Consider the following 26554-nt stretch of genomic DNA (forward strand, 5'->3'; position numbering starts at 1 on the left):
GAAAAAGCTAAATGTCAAGTTGCAGTTTCAAAAAGATCATTAATCTACATGCTGTTGATGAAAAATCAGATAACAATGAAAGTGATACTGGACTGTGAAGCTTTGAAATTTATAGTGTTAAAATTATTAATAGACAAGCAATATGGTTTACTCCGGAAGTGAATGGTGAAGTAATTAAAATGGAATTAGACACTAGCTCAGCTGTTTCAATCATTCCACAGAAGTAGTTTGAACAGCATTTTAAAGATACCAACTGATGCTTTCAGACACCATCTTAGAACCTGTACTGGAGAAAAAGTAACCCCTGTTGGGATGATATCTATAAACTGTACAATACAATGACCAACAAGTCACATTGAGCTTGTCTGTGGTAAAAACAGGAGGACCAGCATTATGGGATGTGGTTGCCTGAGACAACTATAACTTGATTGGAGATCAATTGACTATTTGCACGTCACACTCTCTGCACTGAAGCCAACTGCAAGAAGGGTAGTACATGATGCCACAACTTTCTCATTGCTGAACACCACGAACCACTGCCCAATAGAGGACAAACGGGTGTTGGTGCCATCCTCTGTGCTTCTGGTTGAAAAGTATACTGGATCAAGGAAGGACCGTGCTGCTCAGTGCAAGCATTAAAATGATGAAAGCAGTGGTCTGACTACAACAGTTTTTGTAGGCAACATATCTGACAAAGCCTCAGGTATGTTAATCAGGCAGTTACTTGTGAAGTGTTGCTTGGTTTTAACCTGGAAGAGAGTTCAAGGAGCTTCAGGAAAGTTGCAAGCATTTGTTTTTGTAAGTTTAAAGAACCAGAATCTACTCTGCTTGCATTAAGGTTATTACATGAACTTCAAGGGGAGACAAAAAGCTGCTTGTAAAAATAGATGAAAAGACTAAACACCAATTGGATGAATGGAAGGCCAAAAAGAAAGGAGACACAGGGGTACAAAAACAGGGTTCATCAGATGATGTGGACGTGGAAGCCAAAAGGAGAGATCAAATTGTAAAGTTAGCAATAGAAGGATTAATAAGAGAATACTCCAGTGAACCAAATGAACCTTCCCAAGAACAAGCTGACATACTAGAAGAAGGAGAGTAAAGATGGAGAGAAAGAATGTGAATGAGAAAGAGAAGGTATGTGAGAATTAAAATGGAAGGAATTGAAGTAGATCCAGAGAGAGAAAAGGAGAAGAAAGTTGTACAGAGCTCTCAGAACCACTTCTTGCACTCTCAGAAACAACTCATGAAACCACCATGGAGGAGGCTCCAGAAATTGATATTGTTCTTACAGTCACAGGTTGCGACCTGCCAAGAAGAGTGATTGCCCCCCCCCTCCAACTTTTTAGGAAAGATGTTATTCCACAGTGTCCCCCACAGTTTTTGCATCTTTAAGTCTGAATAGGACAATTTAAAATTTACTATGCAGTGGATGTCTGTATCTAATGGTTGTGTTATGCAATATACTGTGTATAATATATAATAGAGTATACTGTGTATAAGAGTTGAGTTGTAGCCTATTGAGTTGGAGTTTATAACTGGAAGGAGGAGTGTGTATTTGATATTTCAATAATGTTTAGTAATCTTGTACATATATTGGTTGATTAAGCTTTCATCTTCATTTAAATAATTTAGTATGTTTATATATATATATATATATATATATATATATAAAAAATACATTAATTCCATACATCATCACGCTACCACTTGATACAGTTGTGCCTAGCTTAAAGTAAACTCAAGCTACCCCTGTATTTTTGGACTGCTGTGAGTAGGTAACAGTTATGTTCATGTTTCATGAGTGGTTATGAGTTCCGTACTCCAGTTAAGTGAATTTTAAGCCAAAGGGGAGAGGTACAGTTTATTGAGTTGTGCTAGTTTATCAGCAGTTAACCAGCAGGGGGTGTCTAGGTGAGGAATATAACTCAGACCAGTACAGCTGCTCAGCATAATGCCAGATTAAAATAATTGTTTCCATCAATTCATATCGCTCCATTCCCTATTTATTCATTTTCCTCAAATAATTTTCTCCACCTTGTTGACTGTCCTAATTTAACCCATGTTCTTCCATGTGTGATTAAATCCTGCCCCCAGAATCCTCTCCAATAGCACTCAAGTTCCCATAAGGATCCCACCAGACCTTGGTGATTGATACACTTTAATGATCTCCAAGAGATTCAAAGTTCAAAGTAAAAACTATTATCAGAATATGTCACAACATGTCACCACATACAACCCCAAGATTCTTTCTCCTGCAGGCAGACTCAGCAAATCTATAGAATAGTAACTGTAAACAGGATCAATGAAAGAGCAAGCGCATTGAAGACACCAAACTGCACAAATGCTAATGTAAATAAACAGCAATAAATAAACGAGAGCATGAAATAACAAGATAAAGAGTCCTTAAAGTGAGATTATTGGATGTGGGAGCATCTCAATTGATGAGTGCAGTTATCCTCTCTTCCTCAAGAGGCTGATGGTTGAGGGGTAGTAACTGTTGTTGAATAAGTCCTGAGGCACTTGTACATTCTATCTGATGACAACAGCAAGAAAAGAGTATGACCTGGCTGATGAGGATCTTTGATATTGGATTCACCTTTGTCTTGATCTTAAAATGTCCCAAAATATCAGAACACCCCACACCGATCTCTCTAATCCCTGTCCTACTCCTCAGACAAAACGGATGAAAAGTACTCGTTTAGTACTTTGCCACTATCCCATGACTCCAAACATAAAATTCCTGCATGGTCCTACTCTCGCCATCATCATTCCCTTGTTTTTGATCCCAGTAAAACAAGAGGGCTTCGCTCACAGGGCTGTCTGCAGTTCCAGACAAGACAGGTTAACTGAGAGACAGAGAGAAATAACAACGGAGAGACGAGAGTGGGCGAGAACAAGACAGAGAGGGAAAGACAGGGAAATAAGCATCAAGGGATGAAGGAATAGTGAAAAGAGAAGGAGACAGATTGATACTTGAAGAGAATAAAAAAGGAGTAAAGAGTGCATTATGCTGAGGCCTGCACTTCACTGTGTTCATTTACTTTTTGTTGTGGTGCTCCCTTACCATCAGGTAACCAGCAAGGGGAGCCAAGTCAACCTAAGGTTGAACGCAAAATTTCTGCATCAGCAGATTTCCTGATATAAGGGTGAACAGCATCTTCCTCTTCCTCCTGATCAGTTTTATTAAAGGGACCATTACTGAGTGAAAAAGAACAGACAAATTAAAGAGAAAGAGGGGAGGTGGTAAGGTAGAGACTCACGGGATGGAGAAAAGCAGAACCACAGACAATAGCCATTGCTTTAGCTCCACCAACAGATTTCAAGGTAAATGTGCAAGTAGTGTGATTGAGCAGCAGCTGGGACTCACTGACAGCAAAGTGAAGACAGAGGTGGGTTTGAAAACTGCTCTGCTGTCTTCACAGGAAGAGAAAGATTAGATTAGATTAGATTATGAGTCCCCTTATATTGTCATTTAGTAATGCATGCATTAAGAAATCATTACAATGTTTTTCCAGAATGATATCACAAAAACACATGACAAACCGACTTAAAAGCTAACAAAAACCACATAATTATAACATATAGTTACAACAGTGCAAAGCAATACCGTAATTTGATAAGAACGGACCATGGTACAATAAAAGTCTCAAAGTCTCTCGAAAGTCCCATCATCTCACGCAGACGGTAAACCTCCAGTGCCGCCAACTTGCCGATGCAGCATCCCGGAAGCATCCAACCACAGTCCGACTTCGAGTCTGTCCGAAAACCCCGAGCTTCCGACCACCTCTTCGACACCGAGCACCGATCACCATCTCTGCCGAGCGCTTCGACCCCAGCCCTGGCAATATGCAATAGTCAAAGCCGAGGATTTGGGGCCTTCCCCTCCGGAGATTCTCGATCGCACAGTAGCAGCGACAGCGAAGCAGGCATTTCAGAAGTTTCTCCAGGTGTTCCTCTGCACTTCTCACGGCTGTCTCCATCAAATCAGGATTGTGCACGGCATCCTACTTGACAAATACGATATTCATTCGGAATGGCCATGTGCGCTGCGTCACGCCGCCATCTTCTCCTCCCTCCCTTTTCATTTGAAATGGCATTCAAAAAGAACAGGCATTCTCTGTAGCTTGGGGAGTCGAACAAGGCAAGTGAATTCCTGGAGTCTGACTTGGTGAGGAGATGTTTCGTTCCTGAGGTGGAGACAGTGCTGGAAGTGCCGACACTGAATGCTGTAGTGAGGAAATGAAGGAGCATAACTTTACTCAGAGAACGAGGCTCCAAAGCAGATCGTACACTCATTATCGTAGTCGCTCTGCGGAAAATGAAAGGTTAGTTGCTTGCTGAGGTTGCACAGAGGTTAAAGGAGTATGTGAACACATGGACATCAGAAGTTTCACCCATGGAACCAGAAAGTGGGAGAATAGTGAATGCAGACAAAATTATCAAAGTTCTGCAACTGTGGAGAGTCATAGTTGGGAAACTTACAACCAGCTGAAAGAATCTGAAATCACAGCAGCTGCTGTAATACAGGATCCCCCTGGCTCTGGACTGAATTGTCACCATTGTTTTTGGTGTTCTGGTTTCTGTTGTTTGACTTGAACACATAACTTCATGTCTCAGAGACGAGCATGGAGATCTGCAAAGAAGGTTGTCACAAATTACAGGAGGATCCTGATTAGCTCAGGAATTGGGACAACCATCATCAAATGGCTTTCAATTCATCTCAGTGCAAAGTGTTGTACTGTGGATTCTGGTTAATTGGTTCACATCGGGACCAGATATTTTGGCTCAATTAAGCAGCTGCCCAATTAACCAAAGTTTCATGGAAGTCATTAAAAATATATAAAAATGAAAAAAAAGTAACAAATGACATTGGCAGTGGCAAGAATTGAACATCAATTTGCCACTCATCGACACAACCTCTCCTTGTAACTCAATCCCCCACTTCAGACAACATCCTGGTAAATCTTTTATACACTCATTTTAGTTTAATAACATCTTTCCTATAACAAGGTTGCCAAAACTGAACACAGTACAGCCTCACCAATCTCTTATACAGTACAACTGCAACATAAATTCCCAACTCCTGTACTCATTGCCCTGACTGATGAAAACCAACACGCCAAATGCCTTCTTTCCCACCCAATCTTCCTGTGAAGCTGTTTTCAGCAAACCATGCATTTGCATTCCTTGGTGTCCCTATACTGTAACACTCCACAGTGACCTAACATTCACTGTAAAAGTCCTACCTTTGTTTGATCTCCCAAAATGCAATATCTCACATTTATTTGGACTGAAAGCCATTGGCCAGTTCACAGCCCACATACCTCACTGATCAAGATCTTCATGTAATTTTTCATAACTTTCTACCACACTACCTACTTTGGTATCATACAAAAACTTCCTAACCACCTTCCTTGTACATTCACATCCAAATTGCTTAGATAGATTACAAACTATTTGATCCCAGCACCAACCCCGACCCCCTCCCCCATGACACGCCAGTAGACACTGGCTTCTGGACTATGAAATAAGACTCAACAATCACACTCTACATCGAAGCCAATTATGAATCCAATCCACCATCGCCCCAATCCCACGCTAGTTAATTATCCTGATCAGTCTGCCATAAAGGACCATGTCAAAGGCCTTGTGAAAGTCCATATAAACATCATCTACTACTTTACCTTCATCTACCCTCTTGTTTATCTCCTCAAAGAACTCCACAAATTTGTCAAGTATGACTTCTCAGGTGTATTTAGTTTGAAAGTTGAGATTTTGAGATAGATTGATTGATATACATTCCGTGGCCACTTTATTAGGTGCCTGTTTAAAGTGTCCGCTAAGTGTATGCTTGTGGTCTTCTGCTGCTGTAGCCCATCCACTTCAAGGTTCAATACAGGTTAAGTCAGGTGATGGGGAGTACCCCGGTGGCTGTGCCCCTTAACAACAGGTACTCCTGTTTGAGTACTGTTGGGGGGGACAGCTTACCCGGGGGAAGCGACAGTGGCCGTGCCTCCGGCACAGAGTCCGGCCCTGTAGCTCAGAAGGGTAGGGCAAGGAAGAGGAGGGCAGTTGTGATAGGGGACTCGATAGTAAGGGGTTCAGATAGGCGATTCTGTGGACGCAGTCCAGAGACCCGGATGGTAGTTTGCCTCCCTGGTGCCAGGGTCCGGGATATTTCTGATCGTGTCCAGGATATCCTGAAGTGGGAGGGTAAGGAGCCAGAGGTCGTGGTACATATAGGTACCAATGACATAGGTAGGAAAAGGGATGAGGTCCTGAAAGGAGAATATAGGGAGCTAGGAAGGGAGTTGAGAAAAAGGACCGCAAAGGTAGTAATCTCGGGATTACTGCCTGTGCCACGCGACAGTGAGAGTAGGAATGCGATGAGGTGGAGGATAAATGCGTGGCTGAGGGATTGGAGCAGGAGGCAGGGATTCAAGTTTTTGGATCATTGGGACCTCTTTTGGCGCAGGCGTGACCTGTACAAAAAGGACGGGTTACACCTGAATCCTAGGGGGACCAATATCCTGGCAGGGAGATTAGCGGGGGTTACTGAGGTGACTTTAAACTAGAATGGTTGTGGGGTGGGAATCAAATTAAAGAGGCTAGGCGTGAGGAGGTTAGTTCACAACAGGGGGATGGGAACCAGTGCAGAGAGACAGAGGGGTGTAAAGTGAGGGTAGAAGCAAAAAGTACAAAGGAGAAAAGTAAAAGTGGCAGGCCGACAAATCCAGGGCAAGCATTAAAAAGGGCCACTTTTCAGCATAATTGTATAAGGGCTAAGAGAGTTGTAAAAGAGCGCCTGAAGGCTTTATGTGTCAATGCAAGGAGCATTCGTAATAAGGTGGATGAATTGAAAGTGCAGATTGTTATTAATGATTATGATATAGTTGGGATCACAGAGACATGGCTCCAGGCTGACCAGGGATGGGAGCTCAACGTTCAGGGATATTCAATATTCAGGAGGGATAGACATGAAGGAAGGGGAGGTGGGGAGGTGGGGTGGCGTTGCTGGTTAAAGAAGAGATTAACGCAATAGAAAGGAAGGACATAAACCGGGAAGATGTGGAATCGATATGGGTAGAGCTGCGTAACACTAAGGGGCAGAAGACACTGGTGGGAGTTGTGTACAGGCCACCTAACAGTAGTAGTGAGGTTGGAGATGGTATTAAACAGGAAATTAGAAATGTGTGCAATAAAGGAACAGCAGTTATAATGGGGGACTTCAATCTACATGTAGACTGGGTGAACCAAATTGGTAAAGGTGCTGAGGAAGAGGATTTCTTGGAATGTATGCGGAATGGTTTTTTGAACCAACATGTCGAGGAACCAACTAGAGAGCAGGCTATTCTGGACTGGGTTTTGAGCAATGAGGAAGGGTTAATTAGCAATCTTGTCGTGAGAGGCCCCTTGGGTAAGAGTGACCATAATATGGTGGAATTCTTCATTAAGATGGAGAGTGACATAGTTAATTCAGAAACAAAGGTTCTGAACTTAAAGAAGGGTAACTTTGAAGGTATGAGACGTGAATTAGCTAAGATAGACTGGTAAATGACACTTAAAGGATTGGCGGTGGATATGCAATGGCAAGCATTTAAAGGTTGCATGGATGAACTACAACAATTGTTCATTCCAGTTTGGCAAAAGAATAAATCAAGGAAGGTAGTGCACCCGTGGCTGACAAGAGAATTTAGGGATAGTATCAATTCCAAAGAAGAAGCATACAAATTAGCCAGAGAAAGTGGCTCACCTGAGGACTGGGAGAAATTCAGAGTTCAGCAGAGGAGGACAAAGGGCTTAGTTAGGAAGGGGGAAAAAAGATTGAGAGAAAACTGGCAAGGAACATAAAAACGGACTGTAAAAGCTTTTATAGATATGTAAAAAGGAAAAGACTGGTAAAGACAAATGTAGGTCCCCTGCAGACAGAAACAGGTGAATTGATTATGGGGAGCAAGGACATGGCAGACCAATTGAATAATTACTTTGGTTCTGTCTTCACTAAGGAGGACATAAATAATCTTCCAGAAATAGTAAGGGACAGAGGGTCCAGTGAGATGGAGGAACTGAGTGAAATACATGTTAGTAGGGAAGTGGTGTTAGGTAAATTGAAGGGATTGAAGGCAGATAAATCCCCAGGGCCAGATGGTCTGCATCCTAGAGTGCTTAAGGAAGTAGCCCAAGAAATAGTGGATGCATTAGTGATAATTTTTCAAAACTCGTTAGATTCTGGACTAGTTCCTGAGGATTGGAGGGTGGCTAATGTAACCCCACTTTTTAAAAAAGGAGGGAGAGAGAAACCGGGGAATTATAGACCGGTTAGCCTAACGTCGGTGGTGGGGAAACTGCTGGAGTCAGTTATCAAAGATGTGATAACAGCACATTTGGAAAGCGGTGAAATGATCAGACAAAGTCAGCATGGATTTGTGAAAGGAAAATCATGTCTGACGAATCTCATAGAATTTTTTGAGGATTTAACTAGTAGAGTGGATAGGGGAGAACCAGTGGATGTGGTATATTTGGATTTTCAAAAGGCTTTTGACAAGGTCCCACACAGGAGATTAGTGTGCAAACTTAAAGCACACGGTATTGGGGGTAAGGTATTGGTGTGGGTGGAGAACTGGTTAGCAGACAGGAAGCAAAGAGTGGGAATAAACGGGACCTTTTCAGAATGGCAGGCGGTGACTAGTGGGGTACCGCAAGGCTCAGTGCTGGGACCCCAGTTGTTTACAATATATATTAATGACTTGGATGAGGGAATTAAATGCAGCATCTCCAAGTTTGCGGATGACACGAAGCTGGGTGGCAGTGTTAGCAGTGAGGAGGATGCTAAGAGGATGCAGGGTGACTTGGATAGGTTGGGTGAGTGGGCAAATTCATGGCAGATGCAATTTAATGTGGATAAATGTGAAGTTATCCACTTTGGTGGCAAAAATAGGAAAACAGATTATTATCTGAATGGTGGCCGATTAGGAAAAGGGGAGGTGCAACGAGACCTGGGTGTCATTATACACCAGTCATTGAAAGTGGGCATGCAGGTACAGCAGGCGGTGAAAAAGGCGAATGGTATGCTGGCATTTATAGCGAGAGGATTCGAGTACAGGAGCAGGGAGGTACTACTGCAGTTGTACAAGGCCTTGGTGAGACCACACCTGGAATATTGTGTGCAGTTTTGGTCCCCTAATCTGAGGAAAGATATCTTTGCCATAGAGGGAGTACAAAGAAGGTTCACCAGATTGATTCCTGGGATGGCAGGACTTTCATATGAAGAAAGACTGGATGAACTGGGCTTGTACTCGTTGGAATTTAGAAGATTGAGGGGGGATCTGATTGAAACGTATAAAATCCTAAAGGAATTGGACAGGCTAGATGCAGGAAGATTGTTCCCGATGTTGGGGAAGTCCAGAACGAGGGGCCACAGTTTGAGGATAGAGGGGAAGCCTTTTAGGACCAAGATTAGGAAAAACTTCTTCACACAGAGAGTGGTGAATCTGTGGAATTCTCTGCCACAGGAAACAGTTGAGGCCAGTTCATTGGCTATATTTAAGAGGGAGTTAGATATGGCCCTTGTGGCTACGGGGGTCAGGGGTATGGAGGGAAGGCTGGGGCGGGGTTCTGAGTTGGATGATCAGCCATGATCATAATAAATGGCAGTGCAGGCTCGAAGGGCCGAATGGCCTACTCCTGCACCTATTTTCTATGTTTAATACATTGTGCATTCAGAAATGCTCTTCTGCACACCACTGTTGTAACACATGGTTATTTGAGCTACTGTCCCTTTCCTGTCAGCTTGAACCAGTCTGGCCATTCTCCTCTGACCTTTCCCATTAACAAGGTATGTATGCTCACAGAACTGCAGCTCACAGGATTTTTTTTCTGTTTGTTTTTTGCACCATTCTCTGTAAACACTAGAGATTGTTGTGTGTGTAAATCCCAGGAGATCAACAATTTCTGACCAAACCATCCTGTCTGGTGCCAACAATCATTCCACAGTCAGTCACTTACAACACATTTCTGCCCCATTTTAATATTCAGTCTTAACAACAACTGAACCTCTTGACCATGCCTGCAGGCTTTCATTCCTTAAGTTGCTGCCAAATAATTGGCTGATTTTATATATACAGATAAACTCAGTGGCTACTTTATTGGATACACATTTACACCTGTATCTCAGCTAGTTAATGAATGAGAGAGACAGAGATCAAGGAGGAGGGAAGGTTTCAAGATATGGTTATTGGGGGTGGTGGAAGCACTCACAGGAGGAAAAGCTGCAATCAGCAGGGCACAGTTGGAGGAAAAGAGACTTGTACCAAGGTCACTCAAAGAGTGAGACTTTGAGGTTTTGAGGAACAGACGTTGACTGTCATTTTTGCAATATTTTGTTTCCTTGTACTGGGCAAAACATGTCTAATAATTTTTAGAATTGTACCTACAGTGATGGTCACAGACAATCTCCTGAACTAGCATTTATTGAAAATGAATTGGTAAATGCCACACTTGGAGTGTGTCATAAGAAATGGGAGATTGTGCTGTTTGATGGGAGAAATAGCAAAACTGAAGATTTTACACGGTGAGGAAGCAGTAAATGATGGTGTGTGGACGAGTCTTGGTGTGCTGGTTCTCTTGATGCCTAAACTTAATCTGCAGGTAGAATGAGAAATTATGAAGTTATAAAGCATGGAAGTCACGCTGATATTCTAGTGTTACATAGAGAACTCCTTGGGAACTCAACCGTTGTTTTGGTCTTTGAATCTAAGAGAGGAAATACTTATTTTGTTGGCAGTGCAGCATAGATTCCCAGGTGCTAGGGTCCACAATGTTTCTGAACACGTCCACAATATCTTCAAAAGAGATGGTGAGCAGCCAGAAGTCATGGTACATATTGGTACCTAAGAAAAAGGGAGGAGGACCTGCAAACAGAATACAGGAAGTGAGGAAGGGAGTTGAGAAGAAGGACCTTAAGGGTAGTAATCTCGGGATTTATGCCTGTATCACATGACAGTGACGATAGGAATAGAATGAAGTGGTAGATAAATGTGTGACTGAAGAATTGGTGCAGGTGGCAGGGATTCAGATTTCTGGGTCATTGAGACTTCTTCTGGGGCAGGTGGGACCTGTACGAAAAGTACAGGTTGCACTTGAATGAAAGGGGGACCAATATCCTTGTGGGCAGGTTTGCTAGAGCTGTTGGGAGTAATTTAAACTAATATGGCACGGGGATGGGAACCAGTATGATAGAGCTGAGGATGGGCCAGCAGGTTTATAAGTAGATTCATTCCGAGATGCAACACTGAGCGTCATAGGAAGTCATTCCTGCCTGTGGCCATCAAACTTTACAACTCCTCCCTTGGAGGGTCAGACACCCTGAGCCAATAGGCTGGTCCTGGACTTATTTCCTGGCATAATTTACATATTACTATTTAATTATTTATGGTTTTATTACTATTTGATTATTTATGCTGCAACTGTAACGAAAACCAATATCCCTCGGGATCAATAAAGTATGACCATGACTATGACTATGACTATGATGTAATATGTTCAAAGATTCAAAGGTACAGTTAATATCAGAGAAATGCATACAATATACATCCTGAAATTCTTTTTCTTTGCAAACATCCACGAAAACAGAGGAGTGTCCCAAAGAATAAATGACAGTTAAATGTTAGAACCCCAAAGCCCCCACCAGCTCCCCCCTCCCGCGCAGAAGCAGCAGAAAAGCAACGATAGGCTGGATGACTCCAGGATTCAACGACTCTATTCAATGTGATTTTGCTGGATGGACGACTTTATTTTCTGAAGAGTTGTGAACTGAACATTGTGGAGTCACCAGGGAAAGTCCACACTTCCAGCCTTCTGATGGACAGAAGACCACTGGTGAAGCAGCAGATGATGGTTGTATGTGTGACACCGACCTAAGGAACTCCTGCAGTGATGGCTTGGGCTGGGACTTTGAGACTTTGTGGGGGAATGAATTCAACCATTGAAGCATTCTCTCCTTGATGAAGCCTCTCTCAGAATCATCAGGTCCCCTTGATGCTGCACTCTGTCAAATGCTGTGTCACCGTATGACACAGTTTCTCACCGTATGAAATATTCTATTTTGCTGATTGTCCCAGCAAACAGCACAACCTCCCATATTCCACAGTATGGCTCCAGATGTACCATTTTTCTCTCTCTATCTGACTGTCTCTGTCTCTGTGTTTATGTCTCTCCCTCTCTCTCTCTCTCTCTCTCTCTCTCTCTCTCTCTCTCTCTCTCTCTCTCTCTCTCTCTCTCTCTCTCTCTCTCTCTCTCTCTCTCTCTCTTTCTCTCTCTCTCTCTCTGTCTCCTGATCTCTTTCACACGATAGACTGAGCAACTCCTCGACTGGGACCCTCCAACACCCCCTTTCTGGTGTTTTCAAGCATCAGCCTCTCCATGACTTTTTGGTCTATTTTACCCATCCCACTCAGCCCTCTCTGCCTCCTGGAACCTTCTGCCTTGCGAGGGTTCACCCTCTTTAAAGACAGCCTAACATCAGCCTTTGAGACAGAGATCACAGGGTCATCAGGTGCAGCAGGGATCTTCACAGCTGTAGTTGTGTTCTTCCTTTCAAAGTGGGCATAGAAGGTGTTGAGTTCATCTGGTAGTGAAGCATCGCTGCCATTCATGCTATTGGGTTTCGTTTTGTAGGAAGTAATGTCTTTCAGACCCTTCTAGAGTTGCTGTGCATCCAATGTTGCCTCCAACCTCATTTGAAATTGTCTCTTCCCCCTTGAAGTGGCCCTCCACAAATCATACCTGGTTTTCTGGTACAGGCCTGGGTTGCCGGACTTGTATGCCACGGATCTGGCCTTCAGCAGATGATGTACCTCCTGGTTCATCCATGGCTTTTGGTTTGGGAATGTACAATAAGTCTTTGAGAGCACACACTCATCCACAAGGGTTTTAATGAAGCTGGTAACAACTGCAGCATAGTCATCCAGGTTCAAAGATGAATCCCTGAATACAGTCCAGTCCACTGATTCAAAGCAGTTCTGTAGGTGCTCCTGTGCTTCCCTTGTCCATACCTTCTTGATCCTCACTACTGGTACTGCAGTCTTCAGTCTCTGCCTATACTCAAGGAGTAAAATTTCAGCTAGGTGATCAGACTTCCCGAAGTGAGGGCGTGGAATAGCGCGGTAGGCATTCTTGACGGTAATGTAGCAATGGTCCAGTGCGTTCTTTCCTCTGGTATTGCAAGTGATCTGTTGATGGTAGTTGCTTAGTGATTTTTTCAGACTGGCCTGGTTAAGATCTCCCAAAACAATGGTGACGGCGTTAGGGTGCGCTGTTTCGTGCATGTTGATCCCATTACTCAGATCATCTAAAGCCTGCTTGACATTGGCCTGAGGGGAACACAGACAGAATATGAGGTATTGCTCCTCCAACCCAAGATCAGACTTGCTTTTGTTCTCCAAAGTCCTTACAGTAACAGGCAACATGTAATTTGACATCATAATTGCTTGTTCCAAATAAGTTTCTGCATCTGGAGAACCAAGATGTCAGGATCTCTTCATACATCTCTTCACACACTGCGTCATCAAGTTTGTGGATGACAGCACAGTGTCTGGCCTTATTGACAACGATGATGAGTTGGAGTACGGAAAGTAAGTGGAGCGACTGGTGAACTAGTGTGAGAATAACAACCTAAGTTTGAATGTAGGAAAGACCAAGGAAATGATTGTGGGCTTCAGATGGTGCAGATGAGCCATAGCTGTCTGCATATACATGTCACGTCCGTAGAGAGAACTAAGTGCACCAAGTTCCTGAGAGTTCACATCTCGGATGACCTCACCTGGTCCCTCAGAATCTCCTCCATGAATAAGAAGACGCTTCCTGAGGAGATTGAGGCGTGAGGATCCCTCTCTCCCCAACTTAACTGAATTTTATAAAGCACTATTGAGAGAGTCCTGACATGCTCCATCTTCATCTGGTATGGGAGGAGCAGAAAATCAAACTGGAAGCCCCTACAAAGGACTGTGAGAATGGCTGACAGAATCATAGGGCTCTCCCTACCATCCATCGGGGACATTTACCAGGTGTGCTGCATAAGCAGGGCCCTTAGTATTAGTAATGATCCCACCCATCCATCCAGCACCCTCTTTGACTTTCTACCATCTGATGCATAAGGACAAGAATGTTCAGGATTGGAAATAGCTTCTTCCCTCAGGCCATTAGACTTCTGAAAATCCCTGCTGCATCGCATTCGAAGTGTCAGCGGATAAATTGTACTGCACCCTACAATATTTAATTTATGCACTTTACTCTGTTCATCTATGTGTAATTTGTTTGTAGATTTAGTTCTTATTTTTCTAAATTATTGTGTGTGATATGTATCTTATATGTACTACCGTGCTTTACACCCTGGTCCAGAGAAAAATTTCGTTTCATGGCATACATGTGTATAGTAAAATGACAATAGATTAGACTTGACTTGATTAACACTTACTGATCTCTCAACATGTAAAGCATTCCATTTTTCTATTTCTCTTGTCAAAGCGTACAACCTCCCACTTCCCCTCAGTATGCTTCGAACTACACAGACTTGGTGTTTGAAATAACGGGTGATTTATTTAAAAGTGGCGCACACCAGTCAAAGCTGATCTATCTGAGCATGAACTTGGAACAGCTTTGCGTGCTCAGTTGATGAGTTTACCTGTAAAACTAGATTTTGATAACAAAATGGTAGATCCAGGAAGACAATTAAGTAACAGTCCAGGTCTTGATTACAGAATAAAATGATAATTCACAAGTCTAACAGTAAATTCAATTTGTTATTGCAACAACGGGTACACATAGATGCTGACTGACCTGCTGAGTTCCTTCAGCATTTTCTGTTTATTCACCTGGATTTCCACCATCTGCGGATCTCTTGTATTTGTGTTTATAATTACTGAATTTCCGGAAACCTGGATGTTGTCTATTTCTGGACTTCATCTGTGCTTCCCTGTTACCACATTAGCACAATCCACGTCTGTATTTATTAATTAGTAGTAGTCATTATTCTTTCCTCTGCCACAGTTCCTTCTCTAGGTCTTGGCTAAGAATGACCAGTTGGGCATTCAGGATTAGATCCTTTACACTCCCCTTGTTTACCCTACGACATAACCATAAGACCATGAGACATAGAAGCAGAATTAGGCCATCAAGCCTATCAAGGCTCCTCTGCCATTCCATCATGGCTGATCCCAGATCCCATTCCACCCCATACACCTGCCTTGTCACCATATCTTTTGATACCCTGACTGATCAGGAAATGATCAACTTCCACCACGAATATACTCATGGACTTGGCCTCCACCGCAGACTGTGGCAGCACATTTCACAGATTTACTACTCTCTGGCTAAAACTTCCCCCTTACTTCTAAAGGTTACCCTCAATTTTGAGTCTGTGTCCTCACATCTGATGTTTGAAACTTTGCCTCATCTAGATAATAGTCTGCACTGTTGCTCCTTTTACCAAAATGCATGACCATACATTTCCCAACACTGTGTTCCTTCAGCCATATTTGTGTCCATTCTTCCAACTTGTCTAAGTCCTGCTGTAATCATATTGCTTCTTCAGCGATACCTACCCCTCCATCTGTCTTCGCATTATTCGCAAACTGCCGCAAAGCTGTCAATTAAATTAACTGAATCAGTGACACACAATGTGAAAAGCAGCAGTCCCGATACTGATCCCTGAGGAAAACCGCTAGTCACTAGAAGTCAACCAGATAAGGCTCCTTTTGTTCCCACTTGCTGCTTCCTCCTTGTCAGCCATTTTTCTATCCGTGCCAATATCTTTCCTGTAATGCCATAGGATCTTATTGTGTTAAGCAGCCTCATGTGTTGCACCTTATCAAATGCCTTCTGAAAATCCAAGTATATGATATCAACTGCCTCACCTTTGTCCACACTGCTTGTTACTTCCTGGAAGAACTCTAACAGATTTGTCAGGCCAGATTTTCCATTATGGAAATCATATTGACTTTGACTTATTTTATCATTAGTCTCCAAGTACCCCCAAATCTCATCCTTAATAATAGACTCCAACACTTTCCCAACCACTGAGGTTAGTTTAACTGGCCTATAATTTCCTTTCTTTTGCCTTTCTCCCTTCTTAAAGAGTGGAGTAACATTTGCAATCTTCCAGTCCTCCAGGACCATGCCAGAATCAAGTGATTCTTGAATGTTCATGAGCAATGCATTCATTTTCTCTTCAGCAACCTCTCTCAGGACTCTGGGATGTAGTCCATATGGCCCAGGTGACTTGTGACTTATCCAGTTTAAGACCTTTAAGTTTGCCTAGAACTTTTTCCTTTGTAATGGCAATGGCACTCACTTCTGCTCCCTAACACTCACAGACCTCGAGAACACCACTATTGTCTTCCACAGTGGAGACAGATGCAAAGTACCTATTTCCTTGTCCCCCATTCCTACCTCACCAGCATCATTTTCCAGTGGTCCAATATCAACTCTCACCTCCCTTATACATTTTATATAACTGAAAAAACTTTTGGTGCCTGCTTTATATTATTGGTTAGTCTGCCTTCATATTTCATCTTTTCCCTTCTTACAGCTTTTTAGTTGCCACTTGTTGGATTTTAAAATCTTCCCAATCATCCAACTTTCCACTCACTTTTACTACTGTAACGCTCAGTTATATTGGCTCGTATATGTCTAGGGGAAATCCCACCCAGCACCTGCCTCAACGCTTCCCACGGAGTCAGTTGCCACCCGAATCGATCCCAAACATCGATCATCAGCCAGCACACCCAGTACATTTTACCAAGTACACTTTATAGATATTACTAATTCTATGACATTAATATAAATTCAATACAGAAAAGGAAGTAATGAAAAAATAAGGCACTAAGACTTATCAAAGTCCAAGTTCTTCGCCCGCAACCGTTAGAGCTCAATCGATTCCAGACAACCACCCGAATCCTGTCGACTCACGTTCGGGACCACCCGGAGTGATCGACCGGAGCCTTTCCGCACGTTTGTCATCCTCCCCGTCTCTCCTCCGACTCCCCATCCCCCCACCACCCTCCCCGTCTCTCCTCTGTCCTCCCCGTCTCTCCACCGACTCCCCGTCTCTCCTCCGACTCCCCGCCAAAACCCCGTCCACAGTCACATGAGACAGCATTATCATCTGAAAAGAAAATGATACATGACCATCCACTGGCTAATAGCACCCTGCTATCTGTATTAACCCAAACAAATGTCTAGCTAGAGACTTTCTCAGCATTTAACATAACAAAGAAGCCATTTTAAATTTAGCATAAAAAAGAAAGACCCCGTACACTACCTTATATGCCCTTTACTTGGTTTTTATGCAGTCCTTCACTTCCTTTGTCAGCCACGGTTGCCCACCCCTGACATTTGAGATCCTCTTCCTCTGCCAGACATATCGATCCTGTGACCTGTGAACTATTCCCAGAAACTTCAGCCATCTCTGCTCTGCATTTGTACCCAATCATTGGCTTGTCCTTCCTTACATTCTTGTTACATCCATCATCTACTTGTAAACCTGCTGGTTCATCCTCAGTTCTATCATACTGATTTCTATCCCCTGCCATATTACTTTAAACCACTCCCAACAGCTCTCGTAAATCTGCCCGCAAGAATATCAGTCCACCTTGGATTCAAGTACAACCCGACCCTTTTGTACAGGCCCCGTCTGTCCTGGAAGATGTCTCAATTATCCAGTAATCTGAATCACTGCCTCCTGCTCCTATTATTCAGCCACACATTTATCTGCCACCTCATTCTATTCCTATCCTCACTGTTGCATGGCACAGGCAGTAATCCCGAGATTACTACTTTTGAGGTCCTGCTTCTCAGCTTCCTTCCTAACTCCCTGTATTCCCTTTTTTTTTCCAGGACATCCTCCCTTTTGCTTCCTGTGCTATTGGAACCAATAAGTACGACGAATTCTGGCTGCTCACCCTCCCTTTTCAGGATATTATGGACGTGTCCAAAAACATCTCAGACCCTGGCACCTAGGAGGCAAGCGACCAACCATGTTTCTTTTCGCGTCCACAGAATCACCTATCTGTCTCCCTGACTCTCGTGTCCCTATTACTGCTGCCATTCTCTTCAGTTCCCTACCCTTCTGAGCCACAGGGCCAGGCTCAGAGCAGAGGCATGGTTGCTGTTGCTTTCCTCAGGTAGTTTGCACCCCTCCCCCCCCCCCATTATGACAATCCTCATAATACAGCATCTTACCTGCAAACTAAAATAATAATGATCATGATAACAATCAGCTGTACAATAATGAGCATTTGAGAGGTGAGTCAAATGCAGGAATGGACGTGTACATTCAAGCCCCAATTCTGAATACTGTTCCAAAAGCCGGGATTCTCAAGAGTAATTTTTGGCACTACTCTCATTGTCCTTTACCCTTTTCAACAGTTGCTCATGACTTCCTTATCCTTCCCAATGCTCTTTTCCCAATCAGCAGTTAAATGTGGAATGGGTGCTAGTTGAGTGGGTGACTGTCATAAACAGTCAGTTGCAGAATCCTTCTATAGCTGGCTGAGGGGATTCTGCCCTATAATCATTAATTCAGTTCCTACATCATATTATTTCAGTTGCTAGTCAGATTGCATTGCAACTGCTTCTTGTAATAAACTCTTGCTGATGTTGCAACACAGGAGGTGTTGTTTGCAAAGTATACAAGAGTAACATTTTGTTTTTAACAGGCAGTATGAACAGGAAACAATTATCATTTGTAGAAAAACCATATTCAGGCAGGATTCTTCCTACAATCTTGTCCAGACAAGCCCAGTGATTTCCCTGTGGTAACACTGCATCAGCTTCTCTCCTCTCTTGGACTCGTATAACTCGATTGCATAGGCATATGGATTGCTTAGAGATATACACGTTCCCTCCGACTACTGACAAAATCCAGGCAGCACTGCATTTTATCATGGCTTTGGGTGTCTTTATTCACTCTATCAATAACCTTTTTATTTGTATCCTAAAATGGCTGCAAGAACTGGAACTCCACTTCTGCCCTTTGGGTCCCTGTTCTGCTAGCTTGTCCCAGATTATCATCATTTTGTTTTAGGGTGTCTCTCTGGCCCTCACTACATTGCCTCTGCACAATGAGTATTAATACAGAATCCCCCTCTCAAGTCTATCCACTCCCCACAGAATGTTCCCCAAGCACCATGCTGCTTTTAGAGTACCACGCGCTATCACATTGCTCATGATTCTGAGGAGGAGAAGATGGCGGCGCGACGCGGCGCGCGCGGCCACTGCAGTGATGATATCTGTTATCTGTCAAGTAGGGTGCCGTGCACAATTCTGATTTGATGGAGGCAGACGTGAGAGCACGGAGGAACATCTGGTGAAACTTCTGAAATGCCTGTTTCGCTGCCACTGCTACTGTGTGATCCGAAATCTCCAGAGGGGAAGGCCCAGAATCCTTGGCTTTGCCTGTTGCTCGGTGGCCGGGGTGGGGTTGAAGCGCTCGGCAGAGATGGTGCTCGGTGCTTGGGCTGGTCAGAGGCTCGAAGTTTTCGGACGGACTCAGAGTCGGACTGTGGTCGGGTGCTTCCAATGGTGCTGCATCGGCAAGTTTGCGGTGCTGGAAGCTTCTACCGGGAGGGAGAGTTTCTTCCTTCTACCGTCTGCATGAGATGTTGGGGCTATCGGGACTTTCAGACATTTTTTTTACCGTGCCCAAGGTTTGCTCTTATCAAACTACAGTATTGCTTTGCAGTATTGTAACTATACATTATAATGAAGTGGTTTTTGTCAGTTTTAGTCTTGGTCTGTCCTGTGCTTCTGTGATATCATACCGGAGGAACATTGTATCATTTTTTAATGCATGCATTTCTAAATGACTATAAACGAGGACTGAGTGTCCTCATAATCTAATCTAATCTAAAACCACATACCATTGATAACTTCACAGCTGGTTGCTATTCTTCATTTCCTCGATTGTGCACTTGCTTGTGATGGAGACAGAGCTCAAAGGGATGATGTTGTAGTTTCCATCAGAACACAGTCAAGATTCCCATAACTAGCGGTCCCCAACCACCGGGCCGCAAAGCATGTGCTGCCGGGCTGCCAGGAAACGATACGATTTGGCAATATGAGACAGCTGCACCTTTCCTCATTCCCTGTCATGCACTGTTGAGTTTGAACGCACGCGAGGTCATTAGCAACGCGTCATCCATGTCAGCACGGGAAGAAGATCAATTCCTGAAGCTTGCAAATGATGGCAGGCTGAAAAGTATGTTTGACATAACACCTCTGTTGGCATTCTGGATCAAAGTCAAGGCTAAATATCCTGAGATAGCCACGAAAGCACTGAAAACGTTGCTTTCATTTCCAACATTTTTCTGTGAAGTGGAGTTTTCTGCAATGAATGCAATGAAAAGTAAATTGCGGAATAGACTGGACACAAGGAACCCCCTTCGAGTATCGCTGTCTCCCATCACCCCTCAATGGGACCGTGTTGTTGCAGGAAAACAAGCCCAGGGCTCCCACTGATTCAGCGATATTGGTGTGTTGCAATGATTTTATATGTTCATATGGGGAAAATATGTGCTGTGTGTTTAATATCCAAACGTTATTTAAAATGTTATGATGCTATTGACTTACTTATATAGCAATATAACAATTACAGCACGGAAACAGGTGATCCCGGCCCTTCTAGTCCGTGCCGAACGCTACTCTCACCTAGTCCCACCGACCTGCACTCAGCCCATAACCGTCCATTCCTTTCCTGTCCATATACCTATCCAATTTTTCTTTAAAGGATAATATCGAACCTGCTTCTGCCACTTCTACGGGAAGTTCGTTCAATACTTACTTCAAGCTCCCCTGTCCTCCGCTGATATTTACTTATCACTATATTCATGCGAGGAAAATATGCACTGTGTGTTTAATATTAAATTCGTTAGATAAACCCTTTTAGAAATGAAATTGAGTGTATTAGCCACTTATCACCTATATTCCGGTCGTGATTAACACCCCACACCACCAAACAGAATCGCCAAAAACGATTTGCAGGGGAAAAAATCGGCAGGTACACGCATGCGCACTGGTGCCTGCGCAAGGCTTCATGGTCATTGTAGTCTTCCCTTGGGTAAACACAACGTATTTGACTGCTACTCTTGTCCGGTGGCAACCCTATCCCGCCCCGCCCCCCCCCCCCCCAGTCAGCAAGAATATTGTCAATATTAAACCAGTCTGCAGTGCAAAAATGGTTGGGGACCCCTACCATAAACAGTCCTGTCCATCTGGGTTATAGTCCTGGTTTTGATTATAAAACTTTAACTATGACCTTTCCTCCTGTTTCTAACAGATTCTCCTTCACTTGGCCACTCTTATAGTCTCTACACTGATGTCCCAGTTTAGATCATGCAGATGAATGGCTAACGCCTGTACAAACTGGATTAATCTGGTATTTACAAGTGCAACTCTCTGGTCCAGTAATCACTTTCTCCAGTCGTTGCATAGCCCATCCTGTCATTCATTAAAAATGAGTGGATCCTGCCCCACGAATAGGGATTACTTGTAGTTTCATCAGCTCTGCTGGTAAGGCCCTGGACCTCCTTTCCCAGTCTCCATTTGGGCCTTCGTTATGCTTCCTTTAGGTGTGATTCATTCTCTCAACCATGTCAGAACAGTGAGGTTGGTTTGGAATGTGAAACTTCTATTTCACCCCCTCACAACATGCAAGCCCTCTTGATCACCTTTCCAGTAAAGTATGTATCTTGATCCAAGTCAAGGCTGGCTGGTACTCCCCACCTGGTCTCAGCCAACATACAGGCTATCATCTCAGCTGATCAATCTCAACACTGGAATGCTTCCATTCCGCTAGGGAAATACTCAGTGATCACTGAAAAATACCATTTACCTCCTATTCCTGTAAAGTCCATCTCAAGTTGCAGCTATTTTAATAGCTTTTCTTGAGTGACACTAAACACATCTTTATACACTGTTGGCAGAATATATTAATATTTCTCCCCATCCCCAGCCACCACTGACAGTGCATCTTTCTGGCTGCATTCTCATCTTATCCCACCCTAGGTGGGCCAAACCATGGTAGGTTTTTAATAATGTATGCCTGATCAACGCTGGGGTTACTAAACTAGTCCCATCTCTTTCCAGTACTAATGGCTCCAGACCAGTCTTTCAATCTCACCCTATCAGCATATTTCCTTTGCAGGGAAATGTGAAGTTGGTTGTTTAATGGGAGAAATAGCTAATCACAAGATTTTACACGGTGAGGAACAAGTAAATGATGGTGTGTGGATGGGTTCTGGCATTCTGGTTCAAATGATGCCGAAATTTAATCCACTGGTAAAATGAGAAATTGTGGAGTCAAGCTCTTGACCCAGTTGGTCAGTTACATCTGGTTTTTGGGGAACAAAAATAAGGAAGTCTCACTGATATTCTGCAGTGTTACACTGAGACCTCATTTGCACTCGGATTTTACCAAACGTAATAAAATGACATCTTAAAAATTTGCAACAACAGCACTTTCCAGCAACAAGGTTGTACAGGAAATTCTAGTTTTATCAACAATATGTTATGTAACACATCTCAGCTGTGACTGAAAAAAACAAAACAATGGACCTGTTCAGTGAAGAATGTACGTTGCACAATAGCAAACTCTGTAAATCTCCTTTTCTCACAATCTGACATCTGTCTCAGTTTTATTGAACTTGTTCAACTACTCTCCAATCAACAAGTCACCAACTTTCCTTTAACCCTTTCCAGATGTTTCTACGCTGAACCATTCAATTTTCAGTTCTGATAAGCTATTGGTAACTTTATTAGGACACCCCTTCCTGATGGGAAAATATATCTCTGTTTTAGTATTTTCTCCTCCCCTGTATGTACATTTGATCATTCACCAACTCTGTTCACCCTCTTTCAGCCCTCCCCATCACCCCCGTGCCTCACTCACTTTCTCTGCCCTCCACCCCACTTTCTCTCCAGTGTGACACATGTTCTGCACAGTTACTGTGCATATATATCTGTACTTTCTCATGTCTCACTCTGCAAATGCTGTGTTAATTACAATATTTTCTGCACTTTAATTTCAGATTTACAACGTCTGTGCAGTTGTCCTTCTCAATAAGGATTAACTTTGTGTTCTTTTGAACAAAATCTCCAGGATATTGCTAACATATTCCTGTTCCCATGATGAATGCATCAGTCTGTATTGCTGATAAACCACTGGTGATGCTCACATGACAAATGCAGGCTAGGTTCCCTCCTCCTTCAAAATCTACATCAAAGTTCAAAGTAAAAAGTTGAAAGCAACATTTACTTTCAGTCACCACATGCAAACCTGAGATTCTTTTTCTGCAGGCATGCTTAGCAAATTTGTAGAACAGCAATTCTAGTCTAATCTTTGGGAACTGTAAACTGTAAACAATTGAGCAAATGCAGGTATAAATAAATAGCAATAGATAATGAGCATGAAATAACAATATAAAAGAGTCCTTAACTGAGTGTAGCTATCACGTTTTGTTCAAGAGCCTGATGGTTGAGGAGTAGTCACTGTTCTTGAACCCGGTTGTGCAAGTCCTGAAGCACCTGTACCTTCTACCTGTTGGTGGCAGCAAGAAAAGAGCAAGGCCTGGCTGGGAGGATCTTTGATGATGGATGCTGCTTTTCTATGGCAACCTTTCATGTAGATGTGCTCAATGGTTTGGGGGGTTTTACCCATCATGTACTGCGCCAAATCCACTACCTTTTGCTGGATTTTCTGCTCAAAGACATTGATGTACCCATACCAGGCTGTAATGCAGCCAGTCAGCACACTTTCCAACACATCTATAGAAGTTTTCTGAGGTTTTTGATGATATGCCGAACCTCTGCAGACTCCTGAGGATGTAGAGGCCCTGTTGTACTTCCTTCACAATTATATGATGAGTCCAGGACGGGTCCTCTGAGGTAGTGACACCCAGGAATTTAAATTTACTGACCCTCTCCACCTCTGATCCTCCAACAATTACTGGCTCATGGACCTCTGGTTTCGCTCTCCTGAAGTTTTTGGTCTTATTGAGTGAGAGGTTGTTATTATTATACTACTCAGCCTAATTTTCAGTCTCCCTCCTGTATGCTGATTCATCAACCCTTTTGATACAGCCCACAACGGTAGTGTTGTCAGCAAATTTGCATATGGTGTGGGAGCTGTACTTAGCCACACAGTCATAGATATAACGCAAGTAGACCAGAGAGCTAAGTAGACGTCCCTGCAATGCTCCTCTATTGATGGAGATTGTGGAGGAGATGTTTTTGCCAATCCAAACTGACCGTGGTCTACAAGTGCGGAAGTCCAGGATCCAATTGCACAAGGACAAATGCCTCCAAATCAGAGCATATTCTTGACCCTTCCTACAAATGAACCCATTTCAAACTTTCCCTTCCTCTTCAATGTATGCAACATGAACTGGCCCAAAATTCAAATTCCCAATGAAGCAGGGCATTTCCAGTCCAGCTTAATAGCAGATAATCCCTCTGATTCATCAGCAAATTGATAGAAGCAGTTGTCCACAGAGCTGTCCAGTGTCATTGCCTTTGCTGTAATGTACATACTCACATTCAGTGTCAGTTTTATGAAGATCACTCAGTTCAACCATATCATACCCTTCGTCCAAACACAGACCAAACAGCTGGACTTCAGAGGTGAGCTCACAGTGACACTCCTTCAAGACAAGGCAGCATTTGATAGTGCAACATCGAGGAGACCTCGTGATTCTGAGACAAAGGTCGTCAAGGAGGTTCAATAGATGGATGAATATTTCACTCAAAGTCAGGTGACTGTGGTCCCAGGACATCTCTGCATGAGTTGCTTAGGCCAATGTCCCAGACACCACTATCATCAGCTAGTTTATCAACAACTTCCAACAGCTCTCTGCCAGGCAACAGGAGCAGTAATTAGAGGGTAGATAATTGAGAAGTGGATCAGAGGTAAGAGGAGGAATGTGTTTTGATCAGGAAGTTGCCGTGATCTGAAATCCACTGATAGCAAGTGATTGGGAAAGAAGAGGAAATCATGGAAAGAAAGATCCACTTGGCCCATCAGTCCCACTCCACTGGAGATCCATGGATTCCTTTCCACAAGATGTTAGTTCTGGGATCTCCATGAACTGTCTCTGGAAAAGTGTCAAGTATCAGATAGTCCACTATCTCCACATCCTTTCCTGCTCCTTCTGAGCAGACTTCATTCCAGCTCCTTATTAGACAGAGACCATGACTCTAAATTGAAGCTGATCCTTACAAATGGATTGCAAACTTTCCAGAGTCGGTGATGGAGAAAGATTTTCCCACGATGGGCAATGGAGGGGAAACTGAACAGATCAAGTATTTGAATGACTGACGTGGTCTGTGTACATAATCTGTAGATTTTGAAATTTAACCTGAAAATTACACCCTAATTGTTCTCGTTGATAATGTTTTTTGAATTCTGATATCATAACAACATTATGGAATCATAAATGCTTTCTGAAGCCTCCATTTCTCAATGTGCAGTTACAGAACAACATTCTACAGTCACACTTGGAGCTCACAAGACATTTCTGTGGTATCCATACATCTTGTTCAACTCTGTCAATCAATGATTGGTTGGCAGATTTTTTATGCAGGTGAGTCCAGCCAGTAGGGTTTGATTTCAATGATTCTTGAAGACGCCCAGATCTTCGAACTACACATATATAGGGATATATCAGGAGTGGAAATATAATCAACACAGACGGTTGGCAGAGAGAGGTGGGAATGGTAGCAGGATATCCCCGCTTTCACTGGGAAAATTGACACTAATGATGAATTATTTTCTTGTGTTTCAAGATCGAGGGAAGAAACATGATGCTGGTGACCACACTGCTTGTCAGTGATGTGGCCGGTAAGGTCCATTGATTCTAGGAGCTTTATAAATATATTGTTGTGAGGAATGAATGCCCAGGCACTGTGTTGGGACTGTGGGATATGGGAATTTGTGGGCATTGGGACTTTTCAGGATGTGGTCGGAATTGTCTCTTGTCCTTTTATATTCATCTCTGAGCTATTGAGATGGAAGATGAGTCAGGGATAGGAAATATAGGGCTGTGACTATATATGAGGAATCCAGGAGATGTGAATAGAAGGTTCTGCAGGCACAGGTCCAATGCTCTGAATATTGTGTACTTGATACCAATGGGGGTGAGGAATAACAAAATATTTTGCCTGTCCCATGTATTTCTCATTAAAATTTTGGTTCCTTGGGTCAGCTTTAATGAAATAAGTTCTATTTGTAAAAGTTGCTCTCAAAATATTCATTTATTCCAATTGGGTATCATTGTAGTTAGCATGACACTGTTATGACTCAGGGCATTAGAGATTGAGTTCAATCATGGTGTCCATTGTCAGGAGTTTGTACATCCTCCCCATGGATTGCGTGGGTTTTCTCTGGATGCTCCAGTTTCCTCCCACAGTCCAAAGATGTACTGGTTAGTAGGTTAATAGGTCATTGTAAGTTGTCCTGTGGCTGGGTTAGGATTAAATTGGGGGTAGTTGGGGGTTGCTAAGC

At 43.1% G+C, this 26554-nt stretch overlaps 1 protein-coding gene across 1 annotated transcript in view; it reads left to right on the forward strand.

Annotated features, from left to right (window-relative positions):
* Positions 1-1104: 1104 nt before the first annotated feature.
* The window catches only part of LOC134359249 (C-type lectin Cal-like), a 28872-nt gene continuing 3422 nt past the window's right edge, over positions 1105-26554 (forward strand). The window contains exons 1-2 of the mRNA XM_063072212.1: positions 1105-1137; positions 25837-25891. Coding sequence (XP_062928282.1) covers positions 1105-1137; positions 25837-25891 — 88 coding nt within the window. The remainder of the gene's footprint in view (positions 1138-25836; positions 25892-26554) is intronic.

Source organism: Mobula hypostoma, chromosome 20 (assembly GCF_963921235.1).
Source record: "Mobula hypostoma chromosome 20, sMobHyp1.1, whole genome shotgun sequence".
Classification (NCBI taxonomy): domain Eukaryota; kingdom Metazoa; phylum Chordata; class Chondrichthyes; order Myliobatiformes; family Myliobatidae; genus Mobula; species Mobula hypostoma.